Source organism: Antechinus flavipes, chromosome 5, assembly GCF_016432865.1.
Source record: "Antechinus flavipes isolate AdamAnt ecotype Samford, QLD, Australia chromosome 5, AdamAnt_v2, whole genome shotgun sequence".
Taxonomy (NCBI): Eukaryota; Metazoa; Chordata; class Mammalia; order Dasyuromorphia; family Dasyuridae; genus Antechinus; species Antechinus flavipes.
The window spans coordinates 275,550,861-275,568,486 of record NC_067402.1 but is presented as its reverse complement, the minus strand read 5'-3'; the positions used below and the strand labels follow the sequence as shown (position 1 = coordinate 275,568,486).

Below are 17,626 nucleotides of genomic sequence, written 5' to 3'. Positions count from 1 at the left end.
AGTAAAACTTAAAGCAAAGTCCAATCAGTAGCTCCCCTGCTGATAGAAAAAAAATTTTTGAGAATATTTAGAAAAGCGTAGTTTAAATTAATGGTTAATTTTTAAACTGAAATTTGCTCTGAACCATTAATCTCACAGTCTGCATGTATGCATATATACATATATAAAAATGTAAACATCTATGTAAATATACATGTAAATACATATACTTACATAGAGCTTTATATATATATTTATATATATACACACATAAACTTATGTAAATATATGTATGTAAAAATATGCATATATTATATATGTATATATGAAGAGGAGAAGAAAGAAGGAAGGGAGAGAGAAAGGAAAAGAGGGAGAGAAAGGAGAGAATAAGAGGGAGGGAAGAGAGAAAGGGTAAAAGAGGCAAAGAGAAAGAATTGGAGAGTAGAGTGAAAGGGAAGAAAGAGAAGTAAAAAGAACATTTTATAGTTTATTACATTGTTGAACATATATTAAATTGTGACTACTTGGCACTTTTGTTTTATTTTGTATTTTGTGGTTGTTTTCAAGTATTTTTTTAAATCCCGGTAATTTAAATACTTGACAATTTCCTGAATCTTTCACAAGATGAGGTGTGTGGTAGTGAAAAGAACAAAAGGCTTTCATAATCATCCGAAGTTGCCTCTTTCCACTTAACTTTGTGATCCTGGGCAAGTCACCGTCACTCCCCGGGATTCAGGGAAAATCATGAGTGGGATTTCTACGGTTCCTTAAAGCTCCACATTCTAAAAAGAAGCAGGACATTAAAAAGTACTATTCTAATGATTGTGTAAAATGGAATTTTATTTATTTAGGAGTATATTATAATATATTGCATAACTTCACAGGTGCCTTCTCAACGAAGAGGAAGGAGGAAGGAGAGTATCTGGAACTCAAAGTTTTCTAAAATCAAATATTTTACATGTAACTGAGAAAAATCAATACATATGAGAAATATATCATTAATTACCTTTAACTGAGGCTCTTTATTTCCCTCCCCCTTCCTCTCGTCTTCTTCTCCTTCTCCTCCCCTTCCTATGTCTCCCTCTTTCTTTTTTCCTCTTTGCCTTCTTTTCCTCCCATCCCTTTCTTGTCTCTCCCATCTCATCCTTCTTCCTCTCCCCTGTTCCCTTTTTTCCTCTTCTATCTCTTCCCTCCTTTTCTTATTTATCTCTTCCTCTTCTTTCTTTCCTTCTCTCCCATGCTTTTCATCTCTCTCCGTTTTCTCTTGCCTTCTTTCCCTCCATTTTTTCTTTCCTCCCCCCTCTACTGCCTCTCTTCCCTTATCATTTTTCTCTCCCTCTCTTTCTCTTTCTTTCCTTCCCATCCTCCTTCTTTCATTTCCTCCTCTCCTCCTTGTATCTTTTCTTTCCCTCCGTCTGTCCCTCCCTCCCCTTCCTCCTCCACGCTCATTTTCCTCGCCATCCCCACCACCCTGATTTTTCACGCCTGCGCAGTAGTAGGAAAGGCGCGCGAGCTCGTGCTTGCCTTCCCGCCTAGTGCCTCGCGCAGGCGTAGTCTTGGATTCGTCTCGTCGTCTCTCTGCTGTGAGGACATCTTCTCCCTGCTCCCGAGGCCTGAGGCGCGGCTTGGGGTCCTGGGTGAGAGGCTACCGCTGTCTCACAGCGGGTGAGTTGAAGCCAAAGCAGACTGAGCGAAGCCTGTTTTTGAAGGTAAGGAGTCCGCTGGAATCTGTGGATAGAAAAGGAAACTGAGGCCCGGGGAGGTGCAGGACCTTGGAGGCTAGAGAGAGCACTCAGGCCGCCACTTTCCCTCCCCCTCCCCCTCTCCCTTCTTCGTGGTACCTAGGGAAGAACTGAGGCCCGGGGAGGAGCGGGACCTTGGAGACGTAGAGAGGGCAACCAAGCCGCCCTTTCCCCCTCCCCCATCGTATCTAGGAGGGAACTGAGGCCCGGGGAGGAGCGGGACCTTGGAAGAGTATAGAAGGTACCAGGCCGCCCCTTCCCCCTCCCCCGTCGTACCTAGGAGGGAACAGAGGCCCGGGGAGGGGCAGGGCCTTGGAAGAGTATAGAAGGTACCAGGCCGCCCCTTCCCCCTCCCCAGTCGTACCTAGGAAGGAACTGAGGCCCGGGGAGGAGCGGGACCTTGGAAGAGTATAGAAGGTACCAGGCCGCCCTTTCCCCCTCCCCCATCGTACCTAGGAGGGAACTGAGGCCCGGGGAGGGGCAGGGCCTTGGAAGAGTATAGAAGGTACCAGGCCGCCCCTTCCCCCTCCCCCGTCATACCTAGGAGGGAACTGAGGCCCGGGGAGGAGCGGGACCTTGGAAGTGTAGAGAAGGTACCAGGCCGCTCCTTCCCTCTCCCCTGTCGTACCTAGGCCCGGGGAGGAGCAGGACCTTGGAAGAGTATAGAAGGTACCAGGCCGCTCCCTCCCTCTCCCCCATCGTACCTAGGAGGGAACTGAGGCTCGGGGAGGGGCAGGGCCTTGGAAGAGTATAGAAGGTACCAGGCCGCCCCTTCCCCCTCCCCCGTCGTACCTAGGAGGGAACTGAGGCCCGGGGAGGAGCAGAACCTTGGAAGAGTATAGAAGGTACCAGGCCGCTCCTTCCCCCTCCCCCGTCGTACCTAGGAGGGAACTGAGGCCCGGGGAGGAGCGGGACCTTGGAAGAGTATAGAAGGTACCAGGCCGCCCCTTCCCCCTCCCCAGTCGTACCTAGGAGGGAACTGAGGCTCGGGGAGGGGCAGGGCCTTGGAAGAGTATAGAAGGTACCAGGCCACCCCTTCCCCCTCCCCCGTCGTACCTAGGAGGGAACTGAGGCCCGGGGAGGGGCAGGGCCTTGGAAGAGTATAGAAGATACCAGGCCGCTCCTTCCCCCTCCCCCATCGTACCTAGGAGGGAACTGAGGCCCGGGGAGGAGCGGGACCTTGGAAGAGTATAGAAGGTACCAGGCCGCCCCTTCCCCCTCCCCCGTCGTACCTAGGAGGGAACTGAGGCCCGGGGAGGGGCAGGGCCTTGGAAGTGTAGAGAAGGTACCAGGCCGCTCCTTCCCCCTCCCCCGTCATACCTAGGAGGGAACTGAGGCCCGGGGAGGGGCAGGGCCTTGGAAGAGTATAGAAGGTACCAGGCCGCCCCTTCCCCCTCCCCCGTCGTACCTAGGAGGGAACTGAGGCTCGGGGAGGGTCAGGGCCTTGGAAGAGTATAGAAGGTACCAGGCCGCCCCTTCCCCCTCCCCCGTCGTACCTAGGAGGGAACTGAGGCCCGGGGAGGAGCAGAACCTTGGAAAAGTATAGAAGGTACCAGGCCGCTCCTTCCCCCTCCCCCGTCGTACCTAGGAGGGAACTGAGGCCCGGGGAGGGTCAGGGCCTTGGAAGAGTATAGAAGGTACCAGGCCGCCCCTTCCCCCTCCCCCGTCGTACCTAGGAGGGAACTGAGGCCCGGGGAGGGGCAGGGCCTTGGAAGAGTATAGAAGGTACCAGGCCGCTCCTTCCCCCTCCCCCGTCGTACCTAGGAGGGAACTGAGGCCCGGGGAGGAGCGGGACCTTGGAAGAGTATAGAAGGTACCAGGCCGCCCCTTCCCCCTCCCCCGTCGTACCTAGGAGGGAACTGAGGCCGGGGAGGGGCAGGGCCTTGGAAGAGTATAGAAGGTACCAGGCCGCCCCTTCCCCCTCCCCCGTCGTACCTAGGAGGGAACTGAGGCCCGGGGAGGGGCAGGGCCTTGGAAGAGTATAGGAGGTACCAGGCCGCTCCCTCCCTCTCCCCCGTCGTACCTAGGAGGGAACTGAGGCCCGGGGAGGGGCAGGGCCTTGGAAGAGTATAGAAGGTACCAGGCCGCCCCTTCCCCCTCCCCCGTCGTACCTAGGAGGGAACTGAGGCCCGGGGAGGAGCAGAACCTTGGAAGAGTATAGAAGGTACCAGGCCGCTCCTTCCCCCTCCCCCGTCGTACCTAGGCCCGGGGAGGAGCAGGACCTTGGAAGAGTATAGAAGGTACCAGGCCGCTCCTTCCCCCTCCCCCGTCGTACCTAGGAGGGAACTGAGGCCCGGGGAGGAGCAGAACCTTGGAAGAGTATAGAAGGTACCAGGCCGCTCCCTCCCTCTCCCCCGTCGTACCTAGGAGGGAACTGAGGCCCGGGGAGGGGCAGGGCCTTGGAAGAGTATAGAAGGTACCAGGCCGCCCCTTCCCCCTCCCCCGTCGTACCTAGGAGGGAACTGAGGCCCGGGGAGGGGCAGGGCCTTGGAAGAGTATAGAAGGTACCAGGCCGCCCCTTCCCCCTCCCCCGTCGTACCTAGGAGGGAACTGAGGCCCGGGGAGGAGCAGGACCTTGGAAGCATAGAGAAGGTACCAGGCCGCTCCTTCCCTCTCCCCTGTCGTACCTAGAAGGGAACTGAGGCCCGGGGAGGGGCAGGGCCTTGGAAGCCTATAGAAGGTACCAGGCCGCTCCTTCCTCCACATAGGAGGGAACTCCAGATTGGGGTGGAGACTGCCGTTTTTCAGTTCGGATTTTTTGTGTTTGTGGAAGAGAAATTAGGAAAGTGTGTGTATACGTAGTAATACTCAGTAAAGGTGAGTTTTATTTTATCTTTAGTTCAGGGCATTAAAAAAGAGGACTTGCTATAGATAAATTTTAATAACTATTTTCTGTGTAATTGTGAGTTTTTGGTTTTGTATTTTGTCTTATTTTTTTAAATTTATGCAGTTGAAAATATATTTCTGAAACGAGATTCCAGTAACCTTTGCCACGCTGCCAAAGTGGGGGGTAATGTCACAATTATTTTTGTCATTTAATAATATTTATTTTTTTCCAATTACATGCAAAGATAGTTTTCAACAATCATTTTTGTAGAATTTTGAGTTTAAAATTTTTTGCTTCCTTCTCCCTTTCCCCTTTCCCTCCTTTCCCCCCCTCTTTTTCTCCCTTCCTCCTTTCCTTCCCTCCCTACTCTCTCCCTCCTCTCCCACTTCTCTTTCTCTTTCTAGGACAGCAGCCAATCCAGTATAGGCTATACATGTACAATCAGGTGTCAGATTTTTTTTGAAAAAAGGATAAACTGACCTAGGCTGGAAGGATGGTGTGAGCCTTCAAGCATTTCTCAACTGCTTCCTGTGTGCACACCCACTATCTTTCTGTCATTAGAAGGAGCTGGTAGATCGTGAGGGGACGATCCCTATGCTAGGATGTGACACTCATTGGTGGTGTACCCCTTCACCAGGAAGGTCTCAGGCCATATTAAGACCTCTCTTGGAAGAACCTTTACTGGTTTGTTGCTAAAGTTTTCTCCTTGGAGTTATATGACTTTTTAAAAAGCAGATTCTTGTATAAAAATCTAAAATATTAAAATAAAGTCAAAAGAATAAAAAAATAGAAAATGTAAAGTGTACTAGAAACAAGTGAACAGATCTAAGAGAAAAAAAAAAAGAAAAGAAACACTGGGCTGTAAGACTACTACAGATTACATCTCTGGTAGCCACCGACCTCTCTGTCAGACCTGTGCCAGCCCAGATTGGAGAAATGGACTTGTTAGATTTTTCCCATCAGGATTTGGCCTGCTGTGTCTTCAAGATCATTTTGGAAGTTTTTCTTGCCACAAATGACATTTTGGTTCTGCTTGCTTTGATTTTGCTTGCACAAAAGGTTTTTAAATTTAATTTAATTTTAATGTAGTTGGAATTGTTCATCTTCTTTGCTCCTTTGTTTCTAGTGTACCATTTCTCTCCCTATCCAGTTATTTCCTCCTTTCTTTAATTTGTTTGATATGACATTTTTGTTTGTCATATATCCATTTGGAATGTATTATGGTGTATGGTGTGATGTTAGTCTAAACTTGATTTCTGTCCTTCCAGTTTTGAGACTTTTTTTTTGGTCAGATAAGAAGTACTTACTCCTATAGTTGATGTCCTTAAATTTTCAAACATTATGATACTAGATTTAATTGCTTCAGTGTTTTGCTTATTTAATCCATTGATCAGTTTTTCTATATTTTAGTCAGTACCAAAGGACTTACTTAGATGATTGCCTTATTCTCTAATTTGAGATTTGTTAAGATTGAAAGCTTTTTTCTATTCTATTTTTCAAAAAAGCATTTTCCCTTGAGATTTTTACTCTTTCCTCCCCCCATTTTGTTCTGTCTAATTTTATAAAGTGACCCATTAGTGGTTGATAGTTAATTTAGGCAATAGTTTGATTATGTGGGCATTATTCAGTCATGGACAGGAACAGTTAATGTTTCTCCAATAATTTGTCTTTTATTTTTTGTAAATAATATTTTTATTTATGTAAAGCCTGAGTGTGTCTTTGTAGGTTGCTTCATAGATATTTTATACATTTTGTAGTTTGAATTGAATTTCTTCTATCACTTTTTGCTAGGTTTTGTTAGTAATATTTAGAAAAGATGATGTCCTTGTTATTTTATTTTACATTATGCTTCTTTAGTGAAGTTGAACTAATTTTTAGGAATTAATAGCACTCTAACATATCATTTCCCAGCCCTCCTCTTCTTCTTCCCCCCCCCCCCGCTTATTCCCTCATTTTCTTTATTTTGTCAAGACTTTTTAGCGCTTATAATGTTCTGACATTATCTTCTTCTTTTTTTTTATTTATAAATAACTTTTTATTGATAGAACTCATGTCAGGGTAATTTTTTACAGCATTATCCCTTGCATTCACTTCTGTTCTGATTTTTCCCCTCCCTCCCTCTACCCCCTCCCCTAGATGGCAAGCAGTCCTTTGCATGACATTATCTTCTTAGCCCAGGGTCCTCTTATACTACAGTGAGGCTTTGGAGAAGGATTTTACTGATGCTAAAGTGATGCTTAAGTGATACTTAATGGGAAAACATTTATTAAGTGTCTTTTATGTGCCAGGTACTGGGCTAAATTCTGAAGATACAAAGAAAGACAAAAGACAGTTTCTGCCCAAAGGAACTTACAGTTTAATATGTGAACACAAATGTACAAAAAAGCTATATGCGATAAATAAGAAATAATCAACAGAAGAAGGGCACTAGATTTAAGATGGATTGGGAAAGGCTTTTTGTAAAAGGCAGGATTTAATCTGAGATGTGAAAAAAAAAACAGGAGGGAGAAATGAGGAAGGAAAACATTGCAAGTGGAGACAGATGTGTACAAGGGTGACATAATGTCTTGTGCGAGAACATGAGGGTAAGGTGTAAGAAGACCAGAAAGGTAAGTATGGGCCAGGGTATAAAAGGCTTTGAATGCCAAACAGGATTTTCTATTAGCCCCAGAACAGAGCCCTGTGGGACACCCATGGGTAAAGTCATAACCTGGATTAATATCCAACAAAGCATCCCAGTAAAGAGAAGTCTGGTAGGTGGGAGGAGAACTAGGGTAGAAGAGTGTCTGGAAAACCCAGGGAGAAAAAAGTATCAAGAAGAAGGTGATCAGTGATGTCATAAGCTGCAGAAAAGGCAAGTAAGATGAGGGTCTGAGAAAGTACTATTGTATTTCTCCTTTTCATAGACCAATATTTTCTATAATATTTACTAAAATAGTTGGGAGTTGCTTTTAAATAAATATTGCATTTGTGGTGTGTATTTAGCTTTTAAAAAAGCTTTTCCTCAATGGATTAATCATAATAAATATTTAAGATAGGTGCTGCTATTCCTATTTTACAGATGGGGAAATTGAGGCAGAGTGAGAGTAAGTTTTAGCAAAGTTTACATATTGTTTGTGGCCCAACTCATATATTTCAATTCATTGTCAGGACTCTTCCTACCAGAATTAATTAAGTAAGTAAGTAAGTAAAATAGAAATCCAGAGAATTAGTTGAGCTGAGATTAAAGTGAATAGCATTACTGGGATTCCTCAAGAAACCATAATGACTCTAATGCATTGTTGGTGGAGTTGTAAACTAATCCAACCATTCTGAAGAAAATTTGGATACATGAAAAGGAGTATAAAACACTGCATACCCTTTGACCTAGCAGTGCCACTACAAGGTCTATGTCCCAAAGAGATCAGAGAAAAAGGCAAAGGACCTATGTGTGTATAAAAATGTTTATATTAGCTCTTTCTGTGGCGGCAAAATTTTGGAAACTGAAGGGATTGATGTCAATTGGCAAATGGTTGAACAAACTGTGATATATGATTGTGGTGGAATACTGTTGTGCTGTAAGAAATAATGAAGAGAATGGCTGCAGAAAAACCTGGTAAATCTTATTTGAATTGATGTGAAGTGAATTGAGCAGAACCAGGAAAGCATTGTACACAGTAACAGCAATGCTCTAAGGATGATTAAGTAATAAAGACTTTGTTACTCTGATCAAGACAATTCCAAAGATGGCATGATAAAAACTGCTATCTATCTACCTCCAGACAGAGAATTGATGAACTCTGAGTGCAGACTGAAGTAGACTTTTTAAAAAATTATTTTTCTTACTTTTTTGTATATGTTTTCTTTTGCACCATGGTTAACACTTGTTTGGCTTCATATGTAAATTGATTTTGTTTGCCTTATGTGGGTGAAGAGAATTTGGAAATCAAATTTAAAATCAGTGTTCAGAATTTACATATAATTTGGAAATATTTAATGAAATAAAATATATTTTTTAAGAAATAGTGATGCCAACCCGAGATTCAAAAATCAGGAGAGAAAATCTTTTTTTTTAAATTTAATTTAATTTTATTAATGACTTTTTATTGACAGAACCCATGCCAGGGTAATTTTTTACAACATTATCCCTTGCACTCAATTCTGTTCCGATTTTTCCCCTCCCTCCCTTCATCCCCTCCCCCAGAGGGCAAGCAGTCCTATACATGTTAAATAGGTCGCGGTATATCCTAGATACAATACAAACAGTTCTCTTGTTGCACAAGGAGAATTGGATTCAGAAGGTATAAATAACCCCAGAAGAAAAACAAAAATGCAGACAGTTTACATTCATTTCCCAGTGTTCTTTCTTTGGGCGTAGCTGCTTCTGTCCATCATTGATCAATTGAAACTGAGTTAGATCTTCTCTTTGTCAAAAAAATCCACTTCCATCAGAATACATCCTTATACAGTATTGTTGTTGAAGTATATAATGAAGGAGAGAAAATCTTAGGGCAGCGTCATCTCCAATTGGGCAAGATAACCCATGGAAGGTAGAGTAGTCCAGAGAATATGTCCTTCACCTGGACTATGGCAGTGGCCTCTTAATTGGTCTCTTTACCTAAGGTTTCTCTCCCCACTGTAGTTTATATGTTATATAGCTGCTAAAGTGGTTTTTCTTAAGAGCAAATGAGACCATGTCACTCTTAAGTAAATTTCAGTGGCTTCTGTGTACTTCCAGGATGATATATAAATGATGCTGTTTGGCTTTCCAGCTCTTAATAGCCAGATTCCAACTGCATGACAGATGAATCTCCCTCCCATTTTCATTTCCAGCCAAACTAGATTTCTGGATGTCTTCGTATGGTTTACTTCTCATCTTTATGCCTTTGCTGGTCATCTATTGATCTCAAATTGTACTTTTGCCTTTTCCTTTGTGCTTTGTCAAATCCCTAACTTCGTTCAAGACATAGCAAAAGACCATCATTCACATAAAATGATACTAACTGCTAGTATTATTACCATATAGTTATTTTGATGTCTATCTACATATATTTTCCCCCTGAGGCAATTGGGGGTAAGTGACTTGCCCAGGGTCACATAGTTAGGAAGTGTTAAGTGTTTGAGGCCAGATTTGAACTCAGGTCTTCCTGACTTCAGGGCTGGTGCTCCATCCACTGCACCACCTAGCTGCCCTGTATATGTTCTTTATGTGCATGTCTTTCTAACAGAATGCAAGTTCCTTAAAAGCAGGAATTGTTTTATGCTTTGAGTTTATACTTGACACCTAAAGCCTTCCTTGCCTATAGTTAGAACTTAATGTTTGTTGATGGTCTATTTATTCTTTACTTGTGCCCAACTCCTTCTTGTATGTTTTGTATTTTTATATATATATATATAATGTCTTTGTCAGATTTAATCTTTGGATTTATTACAGTAAGAATTTGCCTAATTATGGCACCTGCTGGAAGAAAACATACAGGGAAATCTGGGAAACCATCAATGGAAGGCCAAGTGAGCCGAGCTTATGACTTTGACAAGGAAGACAAAAAAGATTTGAGTGGTTCTGAGGAAGATGCTAGGGAAGGTATGGTATAAGAAATTTACATCTTGATAACAGTAATATATACTATTTATTTACTCAGAGTTGTGTGAAATGCATTGCATATCTTATAATGCACAAAATGTAAATGGATAGTTTATCCCCCCAATTTTCTCCCCCCAAATTTGCACTTATTTCATGCCCATTACATATGTATGTTTGTGATCTGTTGTTATGGCCTATAAGAGCTGCTGATGTCTATGATGACTAGATTTTATAAATGGGTGGAACTACTGTGCTTTAAGAGCTTTTGGGTTCCTTGCTCTCCTCCAACTCATAAAAGTAACATTCCCTCTCTGCCTTTTGAGTTACCATGACTGAAATTTCATCATCCTTAAGTCATTCTAGCAACGAGCCTCTCTAGATTAGGTAGAATGCTCTTCCAGTGACATACAGTTAGTGAGCCTACACCTTAAAAGTTTTTCCATTTTGGTACGCCCTTTCGGAACTGGTGTGCCCAGTGGTACAGTCTTTGAGCATCTTGAGTTACCAGCATGTCACAAATCTTAAGCCCATAGTTGTGAAAACAAAACATGGTTTTAAAAGGCTTTGCTGTCAATAGTGTAAAAGATCAAAAGATGAAAAATAACTACTTCATATGAATCTTCCATAGTAGCAAACTTAATTTCAGACACTACTTATCGTAATTCTAGGAGAGACTACAGCCATTGAAAAGCATGGGAAAAAAAGATCATCTACTGTCATTACTCGTGGAATACTTGAAGAAGATATGGGGTAATTGATTAAAATATTTTACTTCTTTCAATTAATTTTTAAAAATTAGTTTTTAGTGATATATTTTTATATCATAATTTCCCTGACATTCTTCTTCACTTTTCCCCTATTAGAAAGCCATTCATATAACCGTCTTTTTTTTTTTTAAAGATCTCCCTAATCTCCACAGAAATAATAAAATAAAAAGGAAGAGGAAAAATTAGTACAACTAATGAATATGTGGAAATGTCTGAAAACATGTGTAATGTGCCACACTTGTGGATTTTTTTACCCATATGCCTTTCAGATCATGCTTGAAATTTGCTACATTCACTTTTGATTTGTGTGTGTGTGTGTGGGGGGGGGTTAATTTATATTGTTACAGTCTTGTATTTTGTTTTGGCTCTTTTTATTTTAATTTGCTTCAGTTTATGTAGATCTTTGCTTACTTAAGTCCATATTTGTTAATTCATTATTTCTTCATTCTCCAATCAAATGGGCATATACTTTATTTCCAATTTTGGATCATCACAAGTAGTGCTTTATAAATATATTGGTGGATATGGAGATTTTCTTTTAGGTATAAGCTCAGTCATGGAATCATTTCACCCCAGGTCAAAGGACACAGTCATTTTAGTCAGTTTATATGCATCATTCCAAATTGCTTTCCAGAATGCTTGTACCAATTCACAGCTCCACTACAATGCATTGGTGCACCAAGCATCCCCTAAATGCTCTGGCATTGATTGTTGCATTTTATTGTCATCTTGCCAACCTGCAACCAAGAAGATTGTTTTGGATTGCATGTCTCATCAATAGGGACTTAGTTGTGAATGCTGTGCAGTTCTTCTTGTGAGAATTGTTTGTTCCTATCCTTTGACCATGGATCTGTTAGGAAATGGCTATTAGTCATTCATATACATACACACATAAATATGCACATTTGTTAATTGTTAATGTATCCTAGATATCAAGGCCTTAGAGAATTTGATAAAGTTTTTTTCTTCCATGCCCCCACTTCCCTTCCTATCTAGGGACATCAATTCTGTCTATGTCTAAGCTTTTCAGTTTCAATAATCAGAGTTCTTTTAATAATGCCTAACCCCTTGTTTAGTTAAGAATACATCTTCCTACTCAAAGCTTAGAGAGCTAGATGATCTAATTTCTAAGTATTTTTAAAGAATATGAGCTTCAATATTAAGTTCAAGTACCCATTTAGAATGTAAGGTATTGATATAAGCCCAGTTTCTGTCAGACTGCTTTCCCTTTTTCCAACATATATCAGGAAAATTTTTTTTCCTCAAGTAGTTTTATGTTTTTCAATTTATGGTACATTGGATTGGATTCAATTGTTTTTGATTCTTTGTTGTCTGGTTTATTCCATTCATTTCTCTCTCTCTCTCTCTCTCTCTCTCTCTTTCAATTTTTAAAAAACTAATTGCAGATGGTTTTAATGACTTCTGTTTTATACTCTAATTTGAAATCTGAAAATGCTATCCTCCCTTTATCTCTATATTTTTTCATGACTTCAGTTAATATTCTAGATCTTTGGGGTTTATTACCAAATAAATTTTGTTATTATTTTATCAAAATATATGAAATATTCTCTTGATAATTTGACTGGTATAGCATTAAATATAAATTAACTTTAGTGTTATTGTCATTTGACTTGTCCCAGTCATGAACACGAATGAGCCTAAATTTTTTAAAAGTTATTCTTTATTTCCTTAAGGAAAATTTTGCAATTAAATCTGTGCAAGTCTATCGTACCCTTTGGTAGGTTGGTTCTCAGATATTTTATGCTTTTGATAGCTATTTGGATTGAGATTTCCTTTTCTGTTATTTTTAATTTTTTATTATTTCATTGTGTTATTATTTGTTATTAGAGAAATGAAGTTGAATTCTGTAGGTTTATTTTCTAGATTACATTTTGTGTTTTGGGGGTTTATCTATTTTGTTTCTTATATGTTTATTTTGCATTCACTTTAATTAGTATATTTATTGATTCCCTAACATTTCTCAAGTACACTATCATATCAGCCAAAAGATAGTTATTATTTTTCTCTACTTATTTTTATGCCTTTTTTTTTCGTTTTGTCTTAATTGATATTGCTAGCATTTTCAGAATTGTATCAACTAATAGTGGAGAGAATGGGGGCATCCTTGCTTTATACACACACACACACACACACACACACACACACACACACGTGGTTTTTATTATCTACCTACTTATATTTTTATACCTACTATATCCTCATTATATATGGTACATGCCTTTGGTTTTAGATAGATGCTTTTTATATTAAAATATCCTTCTATGTCTGTACTTGGTAGGGTTTTTAGTTAAATATTTTAATAGACTTTTACTTTGATGCAAATAGAAAATGTGCTATGAAAAAAATTTTTTAAACATATAACTAAAATATAACTTCTTTAGGGGTGAAGTACAGAACATGTTGGAACGATTTGGAGGTATGTTTGATGATTACATTATATTTAAAGACACTCTTTTGTAAAAAGGCTATGCTTGGAGAAAATTGGAGAAAATAGAATTACAGGATTGCTAGTCTTTGAGAGGGTTCATAGTCCTTATCTGCTTTAATACACGCATTTGATTTTGGAGATGTATTTGGTATGTATATTGGGTTTCTTCATTGTCGTTTGCTCATTTTTAATGGGGAAATCGAGTAATCACGGTGCTAGAACCTGGGCATGCAAAGAGAAAAATGAAGTCATTCTTGTTCTCAAGGTGCATTTGTTGTTTCCCTAAATGACATGGAATCATTGATCTTGGCCTAGAGATGACCTCAGAATCCATTTTAGGGCAGCCTCCACTAGGTGGCATCCTGAATTAAGGGATGGGATGAATTAAGGGAGGAAGCTCTGCTGTGAAATACTTCCTTGTATATAGCTTCTGTTTGCCTCCATTGAATCATCTGGGTGATGTAGATAATAAAAGCACTAGTCTTTCTGGACTCTTGTAATGATAAAATAAGGTAATATTGGTAAAGCCTTTAGCAAACTCTAAAATGCCACACACATGCTACTGTTAGCTATTATTTTTCATAGAGAGCAAACTGACACCTTTAGGTTATGACTTGCCCTCACAAGATGTCAGACGTAGGATTTGGACCTAAATCCTTTAATTCTAGATCCATTGCTTTTTACATTGTGACATACTCTATCTTTAGGTAAAGTATGCATGCTTTCATCTTCCAGAAGTCCTCTATTGATTGATATTTTATATCTTGACTAGAAAATATCATCAAATTTATAACTTAAAAACCATAGAAAGATTAGATTTCATCCTTAAAAATCTTAAATATACACAACAAATCTAGGAAAGAAAGAATAAATTATCTTTTATTTAAACTTATTCAAAAAATGGAGAGATAAAGAAGCACTGGAATTTTTATGTTATTATTAAAAGAATTTCTGTAGTCCACCTGGAAGCATTTCTCTTAGGGAAAAGGTTCTCCATTAAGGAAAGAGCCACCTTTTTGTAATAGTTGGTATAATCCATATTTTAAATTTAAATATATCAAGGCTTCCTAGTATTGATGAACTGATTTCCCAAGTCAGTTTGCTTAAATTGTCAATATGTAAACTTTACAAAATGAAATTTTGATGAATATTTCATTATAGCTGATATTAACAAGGCTCTTCTTGCAAAGAAGAAAAGATTGGAAATGTATACTAAGGCTTCTCTTAAAACTAGTAATCAGAAAATTGAGCAAGTTTGGAAAACACAACAAGAACAAAGGTATGGATTTATTTTTCTTAATATCTTTTTTTTTCAATATGAATGCAAAATGTACATTGAAAAGGTAATTTTATTTTGGTTTTTTTTGGTGTATTAACTGAAAAATCTATTGGAGTGTTTTTCTTTTAGTATGAGAATAGTTTTACAACCCCTGTCCATCTCCTCATTCCTAAGGAAAGTCACTTTATCCCCAAGATCCTTATTTTTTCCCTGTCTTTATTCATAGCAGCTGCTTCTATTGTGCATTCTTTTCTCCTGACCCTCTTTTCTTTGCATCCATTCTAGTTTTTTTCTTACCTCTAACAGCAACTTGAGTTTTTTCTGGGTGGGTTACTGTTTGCCAGAGGTGCTCCAAAGCAGAGGTGTCAGACATGTGGTCCCCCAAACTACTGAGTTCTGAGGGGACTCTGAACTGGATTAGGATGTCATTGCAAGTTTTGAACAGAATAATTGAAAATACTAAAAAAACGGATCCTATTACATTTTAAAACTCATTCAGTATGTGGCTCATAGGGACTTTTATGTATGTATTGGTGGCCCATCTTTCTGTTTCAGTTCAGTTGCTAGACTTCTGAGAGAGTTAAATCTGAAATTTTATCATTCCCTTCAGTGGTCCTTATCTTTCTGGCGTTGTAAAAGGCTTTGTTTTTAGATTTCTTCTTTTTGTATTTTAATTTGAGAGAGCTATTCTTTTGGTTTTAAGTGTTCTATGTGGAAGACTACCAATTCTAATCTCTTTTTCAGGCCACAGATTCATATTTCCAATTTCCTGTTGGAAAATGGGAATGTAGAAAAGGGTAAAGGAAATAGAAAAAAGAATAAGAATTAAGCACCTTACATATATTGTTTCTAATTTTTTTTTTTTTTACAATATTTCTGCAAGATAGGTGGAGTTATTCTCATTTTACAGTTGAGAAAACTGAGGCAAACAAGTTATCTTTCCCATCTTTTATTTACACCTTCTCTATACCTGGAGTCCCCCTTTTCCTCCTAATTTTTCTGCCTGTTGACCTTCCCACCTTTTAAGTACCAACTAAATTCTACCTCTTTCAAAAATTGTCTTTCAGCTAGATAATCTCATTTGTTTAAAAAAAGAGGGATTTTTGAAAAACAGATTTGTTTTTATTAAAAAAAATTTGTTACTTTTGTGTACTTATGAATTCATAAATTATTTTACAAATTTTGTTGGATCAGCCATTGAATGAAATGTGTGTAGTGCTAAAGGAGAAAAAATGAAATTAAATATATGCTGAAATCTTATATATCTTATTTATATCATGATTCATATTCATATTTTAAAATGAACCTCTTTAAAGTATACAATAGATATTAAAAACTTATTTTGAACTAAAATTAGTTTTCCTTTGTATTTTTTTAGTTCATTGATTTTTCAGAAGCTCTTAATCTGGTGGAACTAAAATATGTTTTTCCCCCAACAATCATATCTTTTTTTTTTCAATTAATAAAAAAAATTTTCTCTCCCTTCCACCGCTTCCAATTGGAAAAAATCTTTTTTCTAATCATGATAAAAATTCCATCTTTTTCAGGTGCTAAAGTCACCAAATTTTATGTTAGAGAAAAACTGCATAAACTCAACCAGCAGAAAACTGGTCACTGTAACTGTTAACCATATTTTTGCAAATCAGATTCCAAGTCCACATGTTCTATTTACAGATTTCAAGAGTCACAGGAAAATATTTAATCAAGAGAAAAGCAGTATAAGAAAATCAAGCAATAGAATATTCTATGTCTCTGTGGATAAATGAGTGCAATTTCCTATATATTCCAGAGAGATAATAATTTATTCCAGCTAGAATAATTCAGTTATTTCAGAACTTTAAATTCACTGGCAAAAGTTTAGGGTCCGCTGCTAACTGCTGTGTGGACTAAGGAAATCTTTGGGCTCAACTTTTAAAATTTAGATATGCCTGAGTTCAGGAATGTCATGACTATCTCATTCTACATGCTGTCCCTTCTGCCATCTTGTGACTTTAGCCTGTAGCTTTCCTTTTGTGGCACTACTCACCTCTACTTTGCCAGCTTTTCTTTTTAACATCCCTACCCTCATCTGTCAGAAAAAACTGCCACTAAGAGTCTTGGCCTGGTGATAGGATCTTTCTAGAACCAAAAATATGGGAAATGTAACCCAAGAAATATCTTCCAGGGAATGATGTTCTTTTGACATCTTGTGAAATCCTGGTCACCTTTCTCTATGACTGTAACCCAAAGTAATTAAAAAAACCAATGACTTAGCTTCAAAAACCCAAACTTGTATTTACCAACTTCCATCAAAAAAACATATGATAGTATTAATGCCTTATCCTTTTTATATTACATTAATTACTTCTTTTTAAGGACCTAGGATTTTATCAGTATGGGTATCTCTTCTACTGGTGCAGATTGCAACTACTCCATGCTCTTGTAGTTTGTCTTAATTAGTTGTTAGGATAAAAAAATAATCACTATCTAGTGATCACTCTTTTGGTAGTGTTTCTTTTGGTAGTAAGTATCTAGATAGCTTGATCCTGTAATGGCACATAGTCCATGACTGGATGTTTAATTTGATTGAATTTGCTAGAATTTTCACTCCATGGGTGACAACTCAGGATCATCTTCCCTTTATGATAAAACACTTTATTAGTTATGTACATTGTTCAGTTACTTGAGGAAATTGATTAATTTAATTTTAATAATGGTAATGATGGTGTTAAAAATTCTTTTAACAGGCAAAAACTCAGCCATGAATATTCTCAGCAGTTCCTGACATTATTTCAGCAATGGGATATGGATATTCAGAAAACTGAGGAACAGGAAGAAAAATTAGCTGTTGGTATCATTTTTGGCATACTTTATAGTTGATATGCTATAACTTAAGTATAGAAATGCAGGTAATAGGTAATAATTCTTTGAAATTGAATAAACTGTTCTTGTTCATAGCTTGCTCTGTTTTGTGGTCTTGTCAGCTGTGATACACCTCACAGATCCAGGTTAAAACCACTTTTCTTCTACTTTAAAAGATC

At 38.9% G+C, this 17,626-nt stretch overlaps 1 protein-coding gene across 3 annotated transcripts in view; it reads left to right on the top strand.

Moving 5' to 3' along the window:
• Positions 1 to 1,520: 1,520 nt before the first annotated feature.
• Positions 1,521 to 17,626, top strand: part of SYCP3 (synaptonemal complex protein 3) — a 29,005-nt gene continuing 12,899 nt past the window's right edge. Inside the window, exons 1-6 of one of the 3 annotated variants that reach the window (XM_051961053.1) lie at positions 1,521 to 1,688; positions 9,962 to 10,111; positions 10,780 to 10,861; positions 13,281 to 13,315; positions 14,489 to 14,606; positions 17,333 to 17,432. In XM_051961053.1, coding sequence (XP_051817013.1) covers positions 9,979 to 10,111; positions 10,780 to 10,861; positions 13,281 to 13,315; positions 14,489 to 14,606; positions 17,333 to 17,432 — 468 coding nt within the window. In that variant the 5' untranslated portion in view covers positions 1,521 to 1,688; positions 9,962 to 9,978. Of the gene's footprint in view, positions 1,689 to 4,425; positions 4,539 to 9,961; positions 10,112 to 10,779; positions 10,862 to 13,280; positions 13,316 to 14,488; positions 14,607 to 17,332; positions 17,433 to 17,626 lie in introns of those variants that run through there. The other 2 variants (XM_051961051.1, XM_051961052.1) reach the window with 2 other exon arrangements.